The sequence below is a fragment of the Carassius gibelio genome, chromosome A19 (assembly GCF_023724105.1).
Source record: "Carassius gibelio isolate Cgi1373 ecotype wild population from Czech Republic chromosome A19, carGib1.2-hapl.c, whole genome shotgun sequence".
Taxonomy (NCBI): domain Eukaryota; kingdom Metazoa; phylum Chordata; class Actinopteri; order Cypriniformes; family Cyprinidae; genus Carassius; species Carassius gibelio.
Window position 1 is genome coordinate 6,430,659 of NC_068389.1, and position 22,669 is coordinate 6,453,327.

The 22,669-nt window shown below is 43.8% G+C and overlaps 1 protein-coding gene across 4 annotated transcripts in view; it reads right to left on the minus strand.

Moving 5' to 3' along the window:
• Positions 1–650: 650 nt before the first annotated feature.
• LOC127935065 (AT-rich interactive domain-containing protein 1A) overlaps positions 651–22,669 on the minus strand; it is a 55,206-nt gene continuing 33,187 nt past the window's right edge. For 3 of the 4 annotated variants that reach the window (XM_052532652.1, XM_052532654.1, XM_052532655.1), the window contains 16 exons: positions 19,536–19,776; positions 19,357–19,431; positions 17,885–18,049; positions 17,478–17,784; positions 16,901–17,040; positions 16,690–16,787; positions 16,110–16,319; positions 14,006–14,210; positions 5,947–6,079; positions 5,685–5,857; positions 5,302–5,443; positions 4,986–5,090; positions 4,760–4,856; positions 3,839–4,673; positions 3,626–3,756; positions 651–3,538 (listed from right to left, as the gene is read on the minus strand). In XM_052532652.1, the coding sequence (XP_052388612.1) occupies positions 1,640–3,538; positions 3,626–3,756; positions 3,839–4,673; positions 4,760–4,856; positions 4,986–5,090; positions 5,302–5,443; positions 5,685–5,857; positions 5,947–6,079; positions 14,006–14,210; positions 16,110–16,319; positions 16,690–16,787; positions 16,901–17,040; positions 17,478–17,784; positions 17,885–18,049; positions 19,357–19,431; positions 19,536–19,776 (4,956 nt within the window). In that variant the 3' untranslated portion in view covers positions 651–1,639. The remainder of the gene's footprint in view (positions 3,539–3,625; positions 3,757–3,838; positions 4,674–4,759; positions 4,857–4,985; positions 5,091–5,301; positions 5,444–5,684; positions 5,858–5,946; positions 6,080–14,005; positions 14,211–16,109; positions 16,320–16,689; positions 16,788–16,900; positions 17,041–17,477; positions 17,785–17,884; positions 18,050–19,356; positions 19,432–19,535; positions 19,777–22,669) is intronic. The other variant, XM_052532653.1, reaches the window with a different exon arrangement.

Below are 22,669 nucleotides of genomic sequence, written 5' to 3' on the forward strand. Positions count from 1 at the left end.
ACCATTACTTGTTATTTAAGCCTTGTGGCGTTTGCACATTTACGGTTTGCTTCCATTACGAGTGCTTTATTTGCAAGAACATTTGGCCACTTTTTTGTTTTTGAATCGAGATTACTCAAAATATTTTCTATGGTAATCAACAATGCAAAAAATTGCAGTCCATAGAAGTTGACGTGTATTAAATTGATGGACCTCCAACTGCATGATTATAAATGTTGTTATAAATGAATCAATCACAAGCGTTTTACCAAGATTTAATGTACATTTATTCTTAACACGTGGAACATATAGTATAAAGATTTCATACGGAATAAATGATATTCATTAAGCCAAAAAAGAGGGGAAAGGGAATTTACAACAAGTTTTATAGCTACATCATCTGAAATACAAATATGAATCCATAGCACTGGAATCGACTAAAGAAACCGCTAGGAAAGAGGGAAACCAAACTTGTTACTGTATCTGTTCTGATGAATGATGATGAAATCAGTTGGAGTAATGGACTTGTCTGGTTTGATATATGCCTCTAGAGCTTCGACGAAAGGAACTGAAATGTTATGTGCATGGGATCGCAAGGGCAGAAGATTGCATCCCTACAGTCAGAGATGTGCGGAGAGGAAGGTGGTAAATAAACACATGGCAATGCGCAATGAGAGATCTGTAGAGTGAAACCTTTAATTCGTCAAATATTAAAAACGGTGAAGAGCGCCATAAGATGAGAGAGAAAGAAAAAGAGCAATGTGTAATTTACAACATCATTATATACACTGCAGCCTGGACTGCATCTAGAGCTCAAGACCAGTCCTAAGAGGTGATTTCTTTAAGGGTCAAGTCATACAATCGAGGGACAAAGAAGAGGTCGGGGTGTTGTAGGTTCACGTTACTTTGGGGGGAAAGCCATTTTTTCCTCTCTCAACATGAACTAAAATCATCATTTTTAAAAACTACAGGATTTTTTTTGCCGCCAAGCCAGCATCATCTCAGTGTGAAACAGTATTGTTACAGTATGTTTACAGTTTTAAGGTGTACAGTACAGAAAAAAGTTCTACAATCTACTGCACAGGCCTCCCATTTACATGTCTGTCGATAGCCAGTGACCTGGTTCCTTTAGGGCTAAGCATATATAATCCAAGTTACAGCAATTAATACCACACACCAGAGTCTGAGAGTCCGTTTAGCCTCAAGAACCAGATAATGGTGGCCTCCGTGCCCGTCCTCACCCGGAAGGTGAATACAGGCACAGTTTTCCCCAAACTCACTGTAAACGTGACAGCAACTTTGGTTACAGTTTCGTTGTATTTGTGTGTCTTTATTTTAATTTTTCCTTACAAAAAACAAGTCCATAGGGCAGCGCACTCTTGCAGACGGGGATCTCGATCGGCACATCCGTGTTAGTTTAATTCTTATCCATACGTGTTAAATCCGTCGCGACTTATATCCATCCTTAAGAGCAAAGCAAGGGTAGACAAGGATAGACAGTGGAATCTGAGGTGATTTTGCATAAATAAAAAAACTAAAAGAACATACAGTCAGTTAGTTTTGCTCTTAAATTTTCTCCACTCACGCAGACACACACACACACACACATAAAAAAAAAAAAAAACACGAGTGGGGAAAAACATGATCGCCCCCACGGCTGTCATGACTGGCCGATCAGAAAAAGTACGTCACAGATTACATGGGACACCAAAGAGTTCATGAGCGGGGACACTGATATGTCCAGTAGCCGTGACTCATACAGCCTGAACTCCGAGTGGTTCTCTTCCACTTTGGCAAGAGCGTGCAGGGCACGAGCCGCCCGCCGCATCATGTCCACACTAGTGGGCTCGAAGTGCGCACCCTGTAAGTGCATCAACGAGCCCTGACTCTGTTGGAACTGGGTGGCTGCAAGACTGTCTTCCAAGAAGCCAAGAAGGTTTCCAACGCTGCTTTTCTGCACAGCAATAGCCCGGGCCGCGACGCTGTCGCCTTGCGCCAGGTTGGCTAGCAGCACCACCGCCATCTCCCGGCAGACGGGCACTTTTCGGTCGCCAACCATGCGCACGAGGAAGCCGTAGAGCTTCTCCAAACGGCTGAAAGGTGGCGTAGCCAGAATGAGGTCAACATTGTTATCCTGGATACTAAGCTTGCTGAGGGTTTCCAGAACGAGTCTCTGGGGAGACAGTGTCCCGTTGAGGCCTAGCGTGGGGAAGGGGTCGATCGCTTCCGCCGAAGGGCACACGGCCCAGTGGAGCAGGCCATCCAGCAGCGGCAGGCAAATACTTTCAGGGTAGATGGACAGGTCGAGTTGGCCTGAGATGTTCGCTAACGTGACCAAGCAGTTTTCCCGCAGAATTTCGAGACAGTCCCACCACCACTCATCTCGCTCACAGCTGACACCTTCGTCTACCTCTTCCTCTTTCTCATAAGTAACCGGGGCCTGCTTGCGTTCAGGATGCCAGTGGTGCAACAGCACCAGCCGCCCAAGCAACAGCAAGAGCCCAGGATGCTTCGACATCTCCAGATCATTGCCGGGAATGAAGGAAAGACTGCGAACAATGTTGGAAACGCAGACGCAGCGGCGGGCGAGAGAGTCCTGCCAATCTGAGAGCGTACAGAGCGGGGTCTCGTCCTTGCTGTGTGGCTCATCCTCCAAGATCTTGATATTGCGACTCTGTTGTGCAAGATCGATGCCAAAGAGAAACACATTCTTCTCTTTGTCGCTGTCCTGGCTGCCTCGGACTGCTTCCTCTGTCAAGGAACCTTGCCGAGCCGAGAGTACGTCATCAATGGTGGCCGTTATACTCGTCGACGTGCTTGCTGTTGTAGTGCTTTTACCTTCGGACGATGGTTGGACTGGGGATGAGAGAGGTTGTACTTGTTGCTGCTCTTCAATTGTTTCAGCATCCTCCATAACAGTCCCCACTAGACGAGACAACTTCTTATGTGGCTCGACATTCACTGACATCCGTTTCCGATGCTTCAAGAGCTCCATCCTGCTCTCAAAATGGGTTTGTATGTGTTCTGTGGTGTCTCCACCACCTACACTCCAATGGATAAGACCGCTATCAAAGGCTTGTCGCCGACCCAATTTACTAGCGCGCCCAATCACAAATGGGTCTTTTTTCCGCAATATCTTGATGGGAAGCTTGTCAAATTTACTAGCCTGCTTTGGCCTCTCCTGGGAGGCACAGGTGTCCTGCAGTGGGGTGGATGATCTGAGATGATCTTTGCATGAAGTATCCTCGCCTTCCCTCTCTTCTACATCATTCTTGTCATTGGGTTTTTGGTCCTGTGTGGACTCGTCTTTCTCTTCCTTGACCTGGACCTGTGACATCTGCACAGTGTTGTTCTCTACATCTTCATCGTCATCCTCATCTTCCTCTTCCATCTGCTCTGCCTCTGGCCCCTCCTCATCAGACATCTCTGGGTCAATGGCATCTGGGTCAATTAGCGTACGTTGCCCAGGGTCTCCAACCTCATACTCTTTCAGGATGCCAAAGATCTCAATGAGACACCTTCGGAAATACTCAACAATGAGCTCAAGGAAGCCAGAAAGCTGCAAGTGGAAGAGCAAGAGAAATTAGTCACACTAGTCAACCAACCTGAACCATACCTAGTGATTTGGTCTATACATTTTACTCACCTGGTTCAGGTTAAAGTTAGAAATGCTGTTGTCGTCATAAAGAAGAATATTAATGGTATCCAAAGCCCAAGTGCTCTCAGCTAACAAGCCTGATTTGAGGGACATCATGACTCTCCAGGCTTCTGGTGTTCCTGAAACCAAACAAAAGCCAATTTTAAAGACCACCCCACAAATGGATTGGGACACAATTATTCATTATCATGAGCCTCTTACCAATATCCTTCATGGTAAGCCGGCGACGTGGTTTCAGAATGGGCTGCGTGGCCTCTGCTGAACCTGGTGGGAATGCCATGTCTCTCCGAATCAGAGGGGGCTGCACTGGCCCCTGGGCAATGTGTGATGCAGGAACTGGAGGACCAGCCTTCTGGATTTTCATCCCTGTGTGCATGTATGGAGACTTACTGGGTGAGGTCCTGTTCTCCATTGGTCTAGGCATGGGTGCAGGGCTAGACACTTGTGGAATGTGGTTCTGGGAGGACTGAAAGTTGGGCTGAAGAGGTCTGGCCATCGGTGGCCCAGAGGCTCCAGGCCCATATGGAGGCTGCCGCTGGTTAACATGGCCAGCCCAAGGTCCCTCGTGGTTCATGCGCTGATCTGAAGGCATCATGTCTTCAGAACGATTCATGCCATGGTAGCCTTGACTTTGGGAAGGGACACCAGGAGGCCCCTGGCGATTGTGGTAGTTTGGGTAGTTCATCTCATTACGCCCAGGCCACATGGGACCTTGGGGTCCATCTGGGACTGAAGGGATGGAGCCACTCATGGAGCTACCCATCATCTGTGGTGGTATGGAGGGTTGGGAGTTTGGACCGCCTGCATTAGGTCCACGATCTCGCCCAAAACCAAAAGGAAACTGGCTCTGTGGGCCTGGTGGGCGTCTGTCGGAGCCTGGATAGGCATTATACTGGTTATACATATCTGGTTGGGACTGGGGTCCAACTGGGGCCTGGGGTCCCTGCTGCTGACCACTGAAAGGGTACATGTCCACTTCATGACGCTTTGCAGGAGGACCGTAAACACCATCAACCGGTCTCTTCTGTGTGTAATTCTGTATTTGAGAATTTTTTTTAGATTTTAGGCAGTGCCACACCTATTAACGATATAATCATTTTAAAAACATTGTGTTGCACTGACCGGTTGCTGTTGTGGGTACATTCCTGACTGTTGGTTTGGGTATGGTCCACTAGGGGGAGCACCTTGGCCAGGGTACTGATTACTGTAAGAATCAAGCCTGTGATCCAAAACATACAGCCAGCTTCAGCAAGGCCCAAAAAGCATGGACGCTCAATAGCAAGTAGCAAACAATAAAAATACGCATTCATGAAATTGCAGTCTAAAGTATATTTAATTAAATGCTAACCTCTGCTGCTGTGGGGGCCGGTTGGGTGAGTACATCCCTGCATCTGAAGGCATCATGTTGGGCTGCGGACCCCCACTGACATCTGGGCCCATACTTGCATCTGGTCTGTGAGGGGAAAAAGGCAAACGGCGTTTGAGAAGCGACAACTGAAGACACTACTCCTTGGTTGGGTTGGGGTTAAAAATCTAAAAACATTGTAAAGTTACAATAACATTCAATATTAACATTCATCAGATTTCTGTATTAGTGGGTTGCTAAAATAAACTCACTGCCTACACCTACCATAAAGGTAAAAACTTCACGTAAATGCTCTCACCTTCTCTCATATCCTGGACCATATGGGTACTGTTGTCTTGGACCCATCTGGATATTTCCCATAGGTCCTGGAGGGCCTCGGTTATATTGTTCACCCATGCCACTGTTTGGGCCTTGACCTGGGCTCATGAACTGCTCACCTGCTGAAAACATAAGCAGAGAGTCACACTGTCACACTTCTTGTGGGTTCTCATATCAAATCAGACACTGGGTTGTACAAAAACTTTTAAAGAGCTGACAATTTGAAAGCTCAAAATGTTAGTCGCAAATTACATACAAACTGAACAGTAATAGATTTGACTAAATATTATGATAGCATTATTAGATACATTCATAGGAGAGATCCTTAAAACTCCACTGTAAGGACATGACCAGAACAGTCACCTTTTCTCATACCACCAAAGGGGTCTTTATTGGGCTCATAAGGCCCCATGCGGCCCATCATGTCTGGTCCACCCATACCAGGCTGATAACCCGAATTAGGGGTAACAGAGTTACGTCTTGAAAAAGCTGGATCCCCGCCGTCAGCAAACGGATCCTGTAAATTCACACTGCTCCTGTGAAAGAAAGATAATGTCAGATATACTCTATAAAATCATTCTGAATGTCCTGTCCCGAAACTGAGAGGCACAGCATTGAGATGTACCTAGGACCAGGCATGGGCGGCATCTGAGTGTGCGGTGTTGAGGCAGGTGTAGGGGGCTTCAGGTCTCCCCCTTCGGCCATAGAGCTGCTGGTCGACTGAGGCGTCTGAGGACCCTGTAACGATCCTGACCCAGCTGGGAGAGAAAAAAAAGAAGATTGGATCGATCAGTCAACAAATCCTAAAGGAGGTTTAGGCAACGTCATATTGTGTGTGGTAAACCCTGTGCTTTAATAAGAACCACAAACCAGAAAACCAAATTCCCTATCCACACAGCTGTAACTTAAACATCAAATACCTCCAGACTGCCTGCAATTGTCACTTTCGCGGGACTTTCACATAGAGCATGCCAAAACACAGTGACATGCTTTCGAGGAAATGTGCTGAGCTCGGCTCATTTGGCAACCTTCCCCTGCATGAAATCATGCTGCTTTTCATGCCGCTTAATCTCATTTGAGGACTTTTCCCCAACGGTGACACAGGGAGAGGTGCTCTGCCAGCTAAGTGCTCAGAGACTATCATCCTTCGGTTTAAAGCTCCATATCCTAGCATGACATGGTCTCCATTACTAGCACTCACCCAGAAGCTAACAAAACACTTTTACCACACATGTAAGTGCTTAGTCATGTGTTGAAGAAGAAGAAGAGACGAGGAAATCGGCTTAAGACAGACATCATGAGTCACTGTTTCTGGGTCCAAATGCTGTGTCAGAAGCTAAGTAAGAGATAATGTACATCCAGTCGGTCCAGCCGCTTCGCATTAGGGTCCTGATCACCCTGTCGGGGGTTATTCTGCGATGACATGTAATAATGAAGAACACATGGCACTAATATATGCTCACAGTTTGCTGTAATACATTTATCTCCACAACAAAATCTCAGGTGGCCAGACAGTGATTCATCTCGAGTGAATCATAAAATATTGGAGCCCGGAGACCAGTGTTGGGGGTAACGCATTACAAGTAACGGTAAACCAAAATGTTACTTTTTCCAAGTAACTAGTAAAGTATACCATTACTTTTTTATTACTTTTAAAAGTAATGCCAGTTACTTTGTATTCCCCTGTATGGACTGACGTAAAAAAAAAAAAAAAAACATCCAAGATGAGAAAAAGTAACGCAAAAGAAATGCAACATTACATTACTTTCCGTAAAAATCAACTAACACAATTTGTTACTTTTTAGGTAGTAGCGCAATATTGAGTTACTTTCAAAAGTAAATTTCCCCAACACTGCACAAGACTGTAGTGTACACCATGAGTTTTTTTTTAAAAGCCCAGCTAATCTGACTTGAATAAATAGTGCTCTTAAATGTCTGTTGAGCGACAAAGGTGCTGCAAGTGATTTCTGAGAAACACTGTTGAAAATTGAAATCAACACAAATACAATACTTGCTAGCTGTATGTTCTGTGTGTGCTGGGGGAAATGTGTTTGTACATAGTTCTGCTGGTGTGAATAGGGAACAACTGAAGTTGACTGGAGTGATCAACAAGGGGGTGTTTAGATTCATGAGGGGGAGGGAAGAGAGAGAGAGAGTATGGAGCCAGAAGAGTCTCAATAAAGATAAATGCACACACTACATTCACATATGCACACACAGGATTCATAGATGCACACACATGATTCATAAATACACACACAGGATACACAAATGCGCACAAAATTCACAAATGCACACACAAAATTTAAAAAGCACAGAAGATTCACAAATGCATACAAAATTCAGAAATGCACACAAAAATCAGAAATACACACACAATTCAGAAATGCAAACAACATTTACAAATGCACTCAAGATTCACAAATGCACAGGACAAGATTCAGAAATGTATTTCTGATGCACACACACATATATCTTGATTTACAAACTGCTTGCGGTCTGTGAACTTCACTGCATTTGTGTGTGAATTTTGAGACTCCCCTGACTTGGCTCGACACACAAATGCTTTTTTTTAAACAGGGAATGATCTGCAACCAATCAGATATCTCCCTTGTTTTAGCCAATCACAAGAATGCACCCCACGGGGATTGTTTACTTATAAGCCAATCACATGAATGTGTTCACACAGCAATTGTATTAAATTGTATGAAAATACAGATGTTTAGATTACAATTCAGGTTTTTTTTTATTATTTTTTACTAAATATAAATTTAAAAATGTCTCAATACATATAGCCCATTGACTGCAGAAAAAAAAGTTAACCATGGATTCATAAATTTGCAATAGGCAATTATTTCATTTTATTGAAATATTTTAATGAAAGTAAAAAAAAAAAAAAAATGTTTAAACCTTTTTGAATATTTAAATATATCTAAATATTCTTTTGGATGCAATATAGAAGTCACTTTAATTATAATATTCAGTCCCTACATGAAGAGAGAGTCAGTGGTCCGCTGCGAGAGGAAAGTGGCTCTCTGGCTGCGAAAAATTGGGTCTCCGGCTGTCGTTCGATTAGGAAAGTGAGTTGATCGCTGCGTGAGGAAAGTGAATCGTTCGCTCAACTTCGCTGCTTGAGGAAAGTGAATCGTTCGCTGAGGAAAGTGAGTCACTCGCTGGGTGAGGAAAGTGAGTCGTTCGCTGCGTGACTCGTGAGGAAAGTGAATCGTTCGCTGAGGAAAGTGAGTCGCTCGCTGGGTGAGGAAAGTGAGTCGCTCGCTGGGTGAGGAAAGTGAGTCGTTCGCTGCGTGACTCGTGAGGAAAGTGAGTCGCTCGCTGGGTGACTCGTGAGGAAAGTGAGTCGCTCGCTGGGTGACTCGTGAGGAAAGTGAGTCGTTCGCTGCGTGACTCGTGAGGAAAGTGAGTCGCTCGCTGGGTGACTCGTGAGGAAAGTGAGTCGTTCGCTGCGTGACTCGTGAGGAAAGTGAGTCGCTCGCTGGGTGACTCGTGAGGAAAGTGAGTCGCTCGCTGGGTGACTCGTGAGGAAAGTGAGTCGCTCGCTGGGTGACTCGTGAGGAAAGTGAGTCGTTCGCTGCGTGACTCGTGAGGAAAGTGAGTCGCTCGCTGGGTGACTCGTGAGGAAAGTGAGTCGTTCGCTGCGTGACTCGTGAGGAAAGTGAGTCGCTCGCTGGGTGACTCGTGAGGAAAGTGAGTCGTTCGCTGCGTGACTCGTGAGGAAAGTGAGTCGCTCGCTGGGTGACTCGTAAGGAAAGTGAGTCGTTCGCTGCGTGACTCGTGAGGAAAGTGAGTCGCTCGCTGGGTGACTCGTGAGGAAAGTGAGTCGTTCGCTGCGTGACTCGTGAGGAAAGTGAGTCGCTCGCTGGGTGAGGAAAGTGAGTCGTTCGCTGCGTGACTCGTGAGGAAAGTGAGTCGTTCGCTGCGCAAAGTGGGTCGCCGGCTGTGTGAGGTAAGTGAGTCGTTCGCTGAGGAAAGTGAGTCGTTCGCTGCTGTGAGGAAAGTGAATCGTTCGCTGAGGAATGTGAGTCGTTCGCTGATTGAGGAAAGTGAGTTGTTCGCTGATTGGCTTATAAGTAAACAATGCCCCACGTGGGGTGCATTCTTGTGATTGGCTAAAACAAGGGAGATATCTGATTGGTTGCAGATCATTCCCTGTTTAAAAAAAGGCATTTGTGTGTCGAGCCAAGTCAAGGGAGTCTCAAAATTCACACACAAATGCTTTTTTTTAAACAGGGAATGATCAGTGAAGTTCACAGACCGCAAGCAGTTTGTAAATCAAGATATATGTGTGTGTGCATCAGAAATACATTTCTGAATCTTGTCCTGTGCATTTGTGAATCTTGAGTGCATTTGTAAATGTTGTTTGCATTTCTAAATTGTGTGTGTATTTCTGAATTTTGTGTGCATTTCTGAATTTTGTATGCATTTGTGAATCTTCTGTGCTTTTTAAATTTTGTGTGTGCATTTGTGAATTTTGTGTGCATTTGTGTATCCTCTGTGTGTATTTATGAATTATGTGTGTGCATGTATGAATCCTATGTGTGCATATGTGACTGTAGTGTGTGCATTTATCTTTATTAAGACTCTTCTGGCTCCATAAGAGAGAGAGAGAGAGAGAGAGAGAGAGAGAAAGAGAGCACACAAATTGACAAGCGGGAAATTTGTAGATAAACATTAGACAAAGAGATGGTCTAGACATTACCTAAGAGGAAAATGTCTAAGGAAAGACAAAATGGGTTACAAACAGGCACAAGCTAGGACTCGCCTTACAGTTTTTCTCCATTGGTTTGGCTCATTTCTTGAAACAAAAATTACATTCTCAAAACTCTAAGATCATTTGGCAAAAAAGTCTTACAGTTCGGCACAACACTATGGCCCAATCCCAATTCTACCCCTTAGCCCTTCCCCTTTCCCCTTTCTCAATTCTCTTTTGGTTGGAGGGGTAGGGGTAAGGGGAAGGGCCAAATAGCTCTTCAAAAGAAGATTTTTCGAGACCACACTTCAAATGAAGAGGTATGAATTATCTTGGCAACATGGCTGCTACAGCGAACAAAGAGACACATAAATGTAAGCTTTTTTGGCAAAAAAGAGAGAAATGGAAGTTGCGTGTATTCGCGTCTGTGCGTTTATCTTTTTAGAGTGAGTTTACTTAAATTTCGTGGAGGGGTAGGGGTAGGGGAAGGGGTATAAAATAGACTTTGGATTGGGCCTATAGCTCACTTGCAAAAGCTCATATCCCAAAACTGTTCACTCATGCTTTCTAAACAAAATTCCCTTCCCATATAAAGTGCCACAGAAATGGCAAAGATCCTTCTCAATTGCTTTGGGTCATTCCTTTAAACAGACCAGACATTTTCAACACTCTTGGTGCGTTTGCCAAAATAACGTGGATGGTTCGGCTCAACACCATGGTTCACCTGCAAAAGCTCATACCTCTCCCAAAACAGTTCACTCATGGGTCAAAACTAAACTTTCCTTCTCCTTTAAACAGTCAGTGCCCCCAAAATGCTCCGTCCCTTTGGCATTGTGTAAGCACTGCAAGTCAAAATGTTTAGATGTTGTCACTATGGCAGAGGACCTAGCTAAAAGAATACAACTGTGTATAAAACTGAAAAAAAAAGTTTATGGTAAGAGTAGCCTGCAAGGTTTGACATCACACAATGCACTCATACTGCCAAGGAAATTGTAACCATTATCATTAACACACAAAGTAACTTTCATACATCAGAGTAAAAAGAAAATGTATACAGTATAATGTACTGTAATATAAACCCATCTTCACTGGTCGCTGTCCTCACCCTCCTGACCGTCCTCACGCTGCTGTCTGTCTGGCCACAGATTCTCGTCCACATCACAGCGTATATTTTCCCTTGCGATGCAATGAGGGAATAAACGGCGTGCATGTCGCAACCATCCCCTACAATGATCTCCTGTAATATCCTCACACGCAGCGTCTATTGCATGGAGCAGGTGCTCATACACTCTCCAAGCCGAGAAAAACTCCTAAATGGGATTGAGGAAAGGAGAGTAAGGTGGTAGGAACACCATGACCATCCTTGGATTTGTAGTGAACCAGGCCCTGATGAGCAGGCCGTGGTGGAAATACACATGGTCCCATACCATGACATATTGTGGTAGGGGAGGCCCTACAAGACCTCGCTCATTTTCAGTGATCAAATCAAAATGAAGGTGGTCCAAGAAGACGAGGAGCTTCTGTATGGGCCAAGACTGGGGATGTGAGTGGCCACACCATTCTACGATCAAATCAGCCATACACTACAGTTACAGACAATTACATAGGAATGTTATATGTTCTCCACAAGTTCAATATACTACTGGCCACTACTCCAGTGCTTCCAAACCAAATGTTAGAGGGGGAAGGCCTGAAAAACGATACCGAGGTTGCTTTGTTTCTGCTTAACCTTTGGCTTTATCGTTTCACAGAACCAAGAATTGAACCAAGTTATTCTAATATTATCTACATTAACAGAACCGATTCATCCATACGTGTGCGAGGTGTCTGATGGGCGAGCTGTTAGTCAACGCATGTGTTGCACAGCATGTTTGTGAATTTGGGGCAGAGAAATGAAGGTATGGCTGTGTTTCTTTTAGGTAGGGCTGTGTTTGTTTGGGGCGTGGAGTTCAAATATCAAGTGTTAAGCAATCCCTGTAAGCAAACTGCACCTTGGTCAGTTTAACCGCTTGAGTACTCAACAGATAAACACGCTTAATACTCATCAAATTAAAAACAAGACCCTATTTTGCTATGTTCCTCCTGTTACTTCCAAGTCCTTGAGTGCTTGTGCCCATGCCAGCAACATGATTACTATGAGGCCATGTGCTTTATTTAGGCAGACATGAGGCAACGTGTATGTGTGTAAATGTCAAAGAGCGAAAGGAATGAAGCGAGAGAGAGAGACACAAATGTGTGTGGATGAACAGCATGTTTGCGCGCCAGCTCGAGGACGATTACTACAGGCACGCCTCTGTCGGATGACTCATGCCTCCTTTCATTAACTCGTACAGACTGGGGTCACCGGCAGGTCAGACATATCCGTATCTTCACACATGCTCCTTAACACACACACACACACACACACACACACACACAATAACTCAGCCTCCCTCCTCTGGGCAAGGATATCCCTCTAACACAGATAAAGAGAGGGGAGGGTGGGAAAGGAAAAAAGATGAGGAAGAAAATCCCAGCTTGACTTTATATACCACCACCCCCTTCACTTTTTCCCCATTCATCTTTTTCTGGCTTGGTTCAGCCCCCCAGGGGGTTGCTTCTGAATCCTAAGGCCAGGAAAAAGCCGTCTGCAGCAGGGAAAAAAGCAGTCAGTCTGGAGCACCTGACCCGGTGCCAAGCAGACATGCTCTGCATCACAGGGGATCCCCTTTAACTCGCCCCATTTCTCTCGTAATCTCAGTCTCTCTCTCTCTCTATACTGAACTCACTCTCTGGCTCAGAGTTTTTTACATGGGATGTGTTTTTGGACAGAAAAACAGCTGGATGGAGCGAAACGAAAGCGTATTTTAACACCCAGGCTCACTGGCATCGTTGTAAATATGCTCGGGGATGCCCATCCAGTAACATCTAAAAAAATAACACCCGAACGATACACTAATGAGTTCAAGTATCCAATTACTAGGGCTGTGCTGGATACGACGATGAATCGTCACAGGTCTTTGATGATATGGGTATACAGCCGTGCGGGCTCACTCACAATTCTGCCCAAAAACACAGCCATGAATAAAGAATGGTACCAAAAGACCCTCCAACAGCAACTTCTTCCAACAATCCAACAACAGTTTGGTGAAGGACAATGCATCTTCCAGCACGATGGAGCACCGTGCCATAAGGCAAAAGTGAAAACTAAGTGGCTCGGGGACCAGAATGTTGAAATTTTGGGTCCATGGCCTGGAAACTCCCCAGATCCTAATCCCATTGAGAACTTGGTCAATCCTCAAGAGGCGGGTGGACAAACAAAAACCCACTAATTCAACTAACTCCAAGAAGTGATTATGAAAGAATGGGTTGCTATCAGTCAGGATTTGGCCCAGAAGTTGATTGAGAGCATGTCCAGTCGAATTGCAGAGGTCCTGAAAAAGAAGAGCCAACACAGCAAATACTGACTCTTTGCATAAATGTCATGCAATTGTCGATAAAAGCCTTTGAAACGTATGAAGTGCTTGTAATTATATTTCAGTACATCACAGAAACAACTGAAACAAAGATCTAAAAGCAGTTCAGCAGCAAACTTTTTGAAAACTAATATTTATGTAATTCTCAAAACGTTTGGCCACGATTGTACAATAAAAAGTTACAATTTCCCAGCCCTACTCTGAACACAGAAGGGCATAAATAAGCAACCCAGCAGAACAGAGTTGTGGTAGCTAGCAGTACCACTTAAAATTCATCTCAACTTGCAACACTTTTAATCATACATGAGAATGAGAAATGCTGAAAGCAAGCATCAAATCCCAAAACTAGTCCGGACATATTTGACGTTTCATACAAATCTGAAGGAGGAATGCAGACAAATACAAATGCAATATGGCAGAGTAAACATGTGCAATAAAGATTGAGGAATTACCACTGAAAAGAGACCTTTCTGCGGTCCAATGAAGGATTGGACTCATATAAAAGAGCTGTCTGCACTGACCTGGTGAAGGAGGCTGGACCTTGGCCTGGTTCTTTTTAGGGTCATTGTTGAAGATGTCGGGCGGCGGGTCTTCCCCTCGCTCGATCTTGCACTCGAAGGCGTACAGACACTGGATGTACTGTTTCTTCAGAGAGCTGGCAGCACTACTGGATGTGCCCACATTCAGGTTAGTGGCTATTTCCCTCCACTTCTTATTCTTGTTCACCTGATAACAGCAGACAGACAGAATTAAATGACTGAAGGCTGAGAAGACCTCAAACTCGGCACATACTCTAACAGAAACCAAAGCGAGCCTTTCAATTGACCAGAAAGTCAACTAGAAACCATAAATGACCCTATAAAATGCTGTTTACAGACTGGTTTATTAACGTCTTTCTGCAGTTGAAACACTATTTGAGTGATTACATGAGACATGATACTTGATAAGTTGTGCGGTTTCTTACAACACACCTTCTGATGTTCATTCATGTTTATTTAGTGCAGTAACTAGTAGTAAAGAGCAAAAGATTATTGATTTATGTGCCGCTTAAACTGAGCTGGCTTTAGCGATCTGTCAAGCCATATAAAAAAATGGTCAAAGCCACATGTCTCATTTGTATATTGTGATAAAATTGAAAGAATTTGAAATCAGAGACTTTGTTTCGTATTAAAAGTAGAAATGCACAAAGCTCACAGCGATTACTGGCTGTCTGATAAGCTGCAAATAAGGTTTAGTTAAGTTCACACATTATCTGAAAACAGCACAGACTAAAAGATTGATTTTGAGATTTAAGAAACTATCTCAGTATCGATTAAAAATGCTAAATCAACATTGCTAATGCAATGTCAGCGTATCCACAAAGCTTACATGTCTACCTGTTGCAGTTTATCCAGGTTGTGTTCACGAAAGAGACACTGACAAAAACAAAATATGACAAAAAATTATACTAAACATCACTGTTTTGGGCAAAATTAAAACTGTTTAGGTGAAAACAGAAAATTGCTGTTTCAGACGAATATTTTAGTTTGCCGAAATTTGGGAGCAGGACTACGCATTTCTAATGTACAATCCAATATAACTACATAGAAATTAAGTAACCCCCTAAATTAGGGCCCTATGAAATGCATTTAAATTTTTCCCAAATTCACATACATACATACATACATACATACATTTTTATTTATTTATTTATGAATAATGTTTTTTTTTTCTAGACTCCATTTTAATAGCTAACATAAGGTTTATAAATCAAAAAGCATTTCTTGAAATCATAAATCTTATACAATTTTACAGCACTTTATTAAAAGTTTAACAGAAAATAATTAAAATTAGGGCCATTTGAAATGTTTTATTTAACTTTTTTTTTCTGGTAGTCAAATGAGGCCATAAAACTATTTTTATTTTTATTTTGTAATCAATGAATATTAAATCCTTTAAATGTTTTGGGGTCAAGTATGTGTTGCACAACAGCTGTACTGTTAAAATGAAAACATGGAAGAAAAACTGCTTGTTCCTTAAAAAAAAATTACGTTTTGATCATTTTATTATTAGTAGTATTACATTAAAGGGTATAATCTAATGTATAAAAGTAATATATTTCTGTCACAATTTCTTCAAGTTTAACCAGAGGCTTATTTTGTAGGGTTGCCATGAAGAGTTTTGTTTGTGTATATGATATGACGGTTAAATGCTCATGAAGTGACTCTTAGAGCAGCTCTGGAGATGTTGTTCATGTGTTTTTGTCCATATTTAATGAGATGGCAGATGCTGAAAGCACCGTGAGCGTCACGAGTAGTAAAGGAAAACGTGGAGACATGCAGGATTCATATTTAAAGTCTTTCTGTGGTTAAAATTCAGACAAAAGCACATATCGCCATTTGAGTGAACTGACCTACTTTAGATTCATTCATTCAAAATTAGTTAAATTCCACATTACACAGCAAATTCCATTTTTATGACTGGATTCTGTCTGTTTTCCTAGATAGTGGGAATCATAAGGTCCAATCCAATCCACTCAAAAACCATACTGTCATTATAACAAGATAAAGCCTTGTTAATGCCGCTTCATGTCCTATATTAGCCTCTAAACAAAACTTTCTGTGATTTAGAGATACCATATCCCACCTGAGTGAGGCCGCCAATCTCTTTGACCGATGCGTAGAGGCGGAAGAGGTCCAGGGGCTTGCGGCCCACCGCGGGGAGATTGTTCATGCCCATGGCTTTCTCCTCAGCAAATGCAAGGTAACGATCCACCCACATTTTGCGCTCCGGTTCTGGCCCCAGCTCGTACAGACGGGTTATCTTCTCATTAGTGGTGGTCGAGGAATTGGACTTCTGCAGGGACAAACAAAATACATTAAAAATAAAGGAAAATGGTCAAATGCCCCAAAAAATATTAGATTCCTGCTATTTAGTGATGATGTTCCAGGTTCCAGTTCATAAACAGGAAGCACTGGGGGGAAAAAGCACGCACGCTATGTGCAATGTGCATTTCAGCCGAAAAGCATGTTCATTAATGATGAATACAGCCAGGACTGCAGGGAGCAATTTCAAAAGCCCTGAATGTGTGTTTCTCCTCCTGTACATTGGCCGGCTATCACACCTCTCCATACAGATGATCAGTCCAGAGCCGTTCACACGTGTCCTTCAGCTTAAGAGAGGCACAGGACGGCCCGGACCCATTTAAACATTAATAGCTCTTCACCTTTTTCGATTCGGGCTTAGGCGTCCCATCCACTTTGTTATTCAACTTCTGAGGTTGGTTGAGTTTTTCCATGCCAAACTCTGGACTGGGAGCCATGCCTACGAGACAAATGCAAACACGGTCACTGTGCGCCAAAGGGCATTTGGTTCAATTCAAAGATCAGCAAAAAAAACTTAAATTCAGGAACAAAGCAATCAAGTTCAGTGCTCACCGGCAGAGTTATTGGCCATGTTTCCGGGCATGGGGTACGGTCCCGCTTGGTTCATCATACCCTGCATGCTGTTCATGGGTGGGGCATACGGAGACCCGGCTCCCATCATTCCTTGGTTCAAGTTGGGATATCCAGGCGGTCTAGGAGAGAAATGAAGCCAACTGAGAACATCTTAAATGGTTTAAATGACTGAGTTGATCTTCCACTGCCTTCACATGAACTGTTCTGATCTGATTTTGAGCTCTCACACTATGACTAGACTGCATCCAGCTGTGCTTTTCTAAGTGTTTAAGAAAAGATACAACATAAGACCGCCCCATTTGAGCCATGGAGAGTGTACTTAATATTTATAATCACGTGATGTCTCCAAATCATTCATTCACGATATTCACTTGACTTTTTCTGGCATGTTCGCTTCCAGAAGGCACGAGAGCTAATGAAATTTACACCGTGTTTAGACAATCCAGCTCCAGTGATGTTTTAAACCATTTTTAAATCAACGTCACAATCAGTCCAAGAGGGCCTGGATTCTGCACAGGCTGGTTTCGGGGAGATCAGACACATGTGTGCACTGTACCTGTGTATGGAGTTGGATGAGCCGTGATGCATCCCAGCTGCTGCGGGATCCTGAGGCTTTCTGTTCATCCCGGGCGGCGGACACATTCCTGACGCCACCTGAGGAGGCATGCCCCCCATGTTGGGACCCATGCCAGGGCCGTACGGCCTCGTACCCATCTGCCCCGGACCCATGCGTCCCTGAGGCATCCCTCCATACGAACCCCCTCCACCCTGACCAGCCATAGGGTTCATGGAGCCGGCCATGCCAGGACCACCCGGATAGTTAGCGTTCGGCATGCCTCCATAGCCTGGTGGCCTCGGGTAACCTGTGCAGCAGATGTTGAGGTTAAAGCACACTAGGCTTGTGTTACATGTTTTTGATGTTCTTTAAAAGCATCAGTGCTCAGTCGAGTCGAAGCTCCTCACCTTGTGGTCCGTACTGGCCACCCTGCGGCCCATAGTTGCCCATGGAGTTGTTTTGCGGAAAGGAACCCATCCCACCATGCATTTGGCCTCCAGATGACTGCCGAGGAGATAAAGTTGACCCGGGTTGAGGAGAGCCGTATGGCATCTGAGGGTTCCTCATGTATACTGTAGAGAGCAGACAGAGATACGCGTCAGTAAACCACCCTCGGGGAGACTTTCATGCTACGTGTTCTGGTGTGGATCCAGGTGAGATTAATTGCCTCAGGTGCACAGCATAGAATCGCACCGAAGTAAATGTGAAGATGGCAGTCTGGGACAGCTTGTGTAGACACCAAATGTGACACATATTTTACAGATTCCATAGAAACTGACATTCAGAGACCTGCTTTCTTGGCATTCTTAGTCCAGAGTATATCAGGAAGTGTACAGGCAATTAATGGCTGCACATTTAAGGGGGGAAAAATACATTGCTATTTTTGTAGGGGGGATAAAATTCCTAGTTTGATGTGCTTGTTTGCAGGGCAGCACAATTTGGCCAAAAATGTCTGATTTTATATCAATACGGATATAAAGCATTTTTGGGACAAAGCATTTTTAGATAAAATCATCTGCTAAATAACAAATTTTAAATATAAACAACAAAACAAATTTAAAATTTTGAAACAAGTCCCAAATCAAGTAAATAAGTAACACAAATAAAATAAATCTCTTCATTTAAGCAAAACAATGCTTTGTCTGTGCTCCTTTCATTTAAAATTAGAGGCAACCACTGCATTTTAATCATGATCCAAACAAAGATGCTGCATACATGCCATTTTTAATTTAAATTAGATCGCATAATTTCGAGATTTTAAGCAAAAACTGAATGGTTTGACTTAGGTTTTGTGAAACTACGCATAAAAAATGTCTGCATGAGACGCAGATTCACTCTCTGCCAGCAGGTGGCGCTTTAAGCATTTCCTTGGTTACCGCTGTAAACAAAGCAGCGCTGCTCTTATTAACTTTATTATGCTTCATACAGAGGCAAGATGGAAATAAAAAATACAATCTAAACTTGCTAATCGATTTGTTTAGCATCAACCAATTTGAATATTCATGTATTTTAATCGATTTTCAACCGGCTCACGGTTAATAGTTACATCTCTACTAAATAATCGAAACTTGACTGACTGCATCACTTTCACTTTAAAACATGAATCGTTTTTGATGGAAAATGGCAGGGTGCCATTAGGAAGAATGATTGGCGCATGTGGTGTTACTAAATGCACATTAAATCGACTCAAACTCAAACAATCGGAGACCCTCAAAACACCTGATCATGAGCTGCTCACACATAAATGAACACAGTGCCTCCACTCGGATTAAGTATTTAATAAAATCACACCAAATCCCATTGCGATTTCAAGTTTATTTTGATTAATCGTGCAGCTCGAGTCAAATTATAAACATTTATAAAACATCACAAGACTCACCTCTATCCTGACCCATGGAAGAATGTAACAGACCATCGGACTGGACACTCGAGGGCCGAGGGGGCATCTGGTTTCCTAATGGAGGAGCAAAGAATGGGGGATTTATGATAAACGTAATTCTTTAAATAAGACCTGCACTAAGCTATGTTGTAAAGAAACTATATAAATGCGAGTCCCACCAGGCATGGCTCCGGGTGAGAGGGGTCCTGTGCGCGAGGCCGGGCCGCTGGCGGGCGAGCCCACAGGTGAGGGTGACGGGCCGCGGATCCCCGGCAGGTGAGGGGAGGTGTGGGGCGAGAAGGGCGACTGCGCCGGGTTGCTCTGCTCGCCCTGACTGCTGGACACTCCTGATGTACTGACGCCCGGACTCAGAGCACCCTCGGCGCCTGTGGGGAGGTCATCGATGGAGCCCGACAGATCCTGCACAGGACAACCAGACGGTTATTAACGGTGCATCACGATTACCGCAGTGCTACAGACATGAATGAGGGCTCAAATCATGTGATCTACTGAGGAGAGGCGCACTAGTAGTTCTTAAGGAAGCCCTGAGGGGACATAGTGATGGGGGAAAAACTAATTAGATATCAATGCTTTTGCATTCCCCCACTGAACTTTGGCGTTCGTGACGGAAATACACATTTTCACAAGGCATTATAATTATATGACTCGAGCGATTAAGGAGAAATGTAAACAGAAGCTGTGACGTGCTTACATGACGTGTGAGAATATGATTTTCAAATCAAACGCATTTGGGCTTGTTTACCACATTTGATGAGCTCTGTGTGCGCCAATAAACTTAAAACCTATAAATATTTCTACAAAAGACTTGATTTGTGTGTGACACTCTTGGTTTTGTGAACTTTCCAAAAACAACTTCAACTATTTTTAAAGATAATAACCACACAAGATTGTAAGTAAACAATGACAATTTTCATTTTTGGGTGCACTATCCCTTTAAAGCCAACTGGGTAAACTCACTGGTATAGCGAACCAATTGGCTAGTCAGTTGTTGGACGACTAGTTGACAAAAACAACCTAGCACTGTTGCATCAAGTTTAGCACACGCAAACACAGCTCACAATCTCTCTATGAAATAAATCCAGTTGACTGAGTGACGATCATGAAGCAAACATGATATTTCAAGCCACCATGTGTCTTTGATTATTGATGGTTTAGCCTGAAAACAAGCCTGAGTGAAATGAGCAGCGAGTCCATATGGGCTGTGATGCCGAAATCAATCTGGCAGTCAGTTATAAAGCCTCCCGGTGGAGGAGTGTGTGTGTGTGTGTGTGTGTGTGGGAATATTTACACACTCAACTCGTGTCACGTGGAGCGCATGTGTTCAGTGAAAATTTGCAAGCTCATCTGCCAGTCAGTTCAGAGAGTGAAAGGGAAAAAGAAGTGGGAGTGGAACAAGAAACACACTAACACACACACATACACTGACATAATAGTTGACACACAGCCAAGTATTCCCTCAGAAATCTCACACTCGCAGACTGGCTGCGGCCCCAAAGTCGGCGGTTTTGCACTTGAAACGGCGCCCGCTGCTATATTTGGGCTGTGACCTGCTGGAGAAACCCCAGAGGGAGAGACAGGAGGAGGACGCTGATTCAGACGGGTTTAACTGACACACACACACACACACATAGTGTCTGTATGACCCAGCTCTGCTCTCCTAACAGGAAACGATCCTCGATGGATTTGTGTTTATGTTGGCATGTGTGCATCTAAGAGGAGATTCCGGTGTATGTGACCCATGAGGAAGGTGTTTATCAATGTGTGTGTGTGTGTGTGTGTGTGTGTGTATATGACCACAACATGACACAATGGCTCTTGGGAATATGATCTTAAAGCATCACTGATCCCAAAGCGAGGACATTAATTAATGAAGAGACTCTAAGGACCGTGTCTGTGCGCACACAAACCCCAGAACAAATCACAAGGACACTTCTGCAATTTAGCTAAGAATTGTTACGATTTAGTTTTGTCTGACGATTAACGGTTAAGTCTGTTCAGACACTTGAGCTTGCGCTGTGTCACAACTCTGCAGCTTCCTCATTAACATCAGAGTTCACAAAGGACAAAAAAAAAATGCAAGGCTTTTTAGAAAGCATCGTGGTGCTATCATCACATTCCTGTGCACACAGAAACCAAACCCACAGAACTCTGAAGACTTAAATAGTTTTTAAATAGTCAACAATTTGTTTCTGGATACTGATCTAGGTGTTTGGGCAGTGTTCTGCCATCTGCTGCTTACAGAAAATCTGTAGGAAATACATTTTGAGGGGAAAAGAAAAGTGTAATTACTACATACATCCAGCAGAGGTCAATAGAGATCCATTCATTTCTCTGGAAGTAGCTAAATGCTCCTGGAAATGCGATGTGGAACAAACACGATCACACACACACATCCCTGTGAAATATCCGCCATCTCGGCAAGACATGTGGGATTGTCAGTGGGAGTAAACTTTTCTTGCGCATACCGAACGAGTGGCTATGAAACACTGAGGCTCTTTACGTCTTGTGTTTTGCGCGCTCAAGTGCATTATTTAAAAATGTTAAATATCTTCAACTACAGCCAGCAGCTATCACTCTGCAGCTAATCAGGGCTGACTGTGCATTCACACCAGACGCGACTTGCATGAATAAATCGCGCTTTTCGCGTGAATTAAATTTTTTTGTTATTCTGCTTCATTCGCGCGTAAAAGTAACTTCACAACAAACGTGAATTTGCGTTATGGGAAGGGCTACTGCCAGTTGAGTTCACGCAGCATTGTGATTTCAACCACCATTTTTATTCAGATAATTTTCTAAATATTACTGTTATGGTGTCATGAAATGTAGTTTTAAAAGTATTTCAGGCGAGATGGGACACCTCCTGTATCTGCTGGAAGAGGTGCTAGTGAGGTCAGCAGGGGGCGCTCACCCTGTGGTCTTTGTGGGTCCTAGCGCCCCAGTGTGGTGATGGGGACACTATACTGTCAACAAGCACCGTCCTTCGGATGAGACGTTAAATGGAGGTCCTGACTCTCTGTGGTCATTAAAAATCCCAGGATGTCTTTCGACAAGAGTAGAGGTGTGACCTCGGCATCCTGGCTAAATCTGCCCACTGTCCTCTGGAAATCCATTTAACCTTCGCTGAAACTTCTTCGCCTTCTTCAGGGAGAAAGTGGCTCATGATTGCGTCGCAAGGGCATACACCACTGCAGTGCTTCTGAGGAGAAAGAGACGCGGTCGGCGTTTTCAAACGTGACGTGAGAATAGCCTCTCAATCGACTGCGGATGGTTTCATCTCGGGAAGATAAAAAAA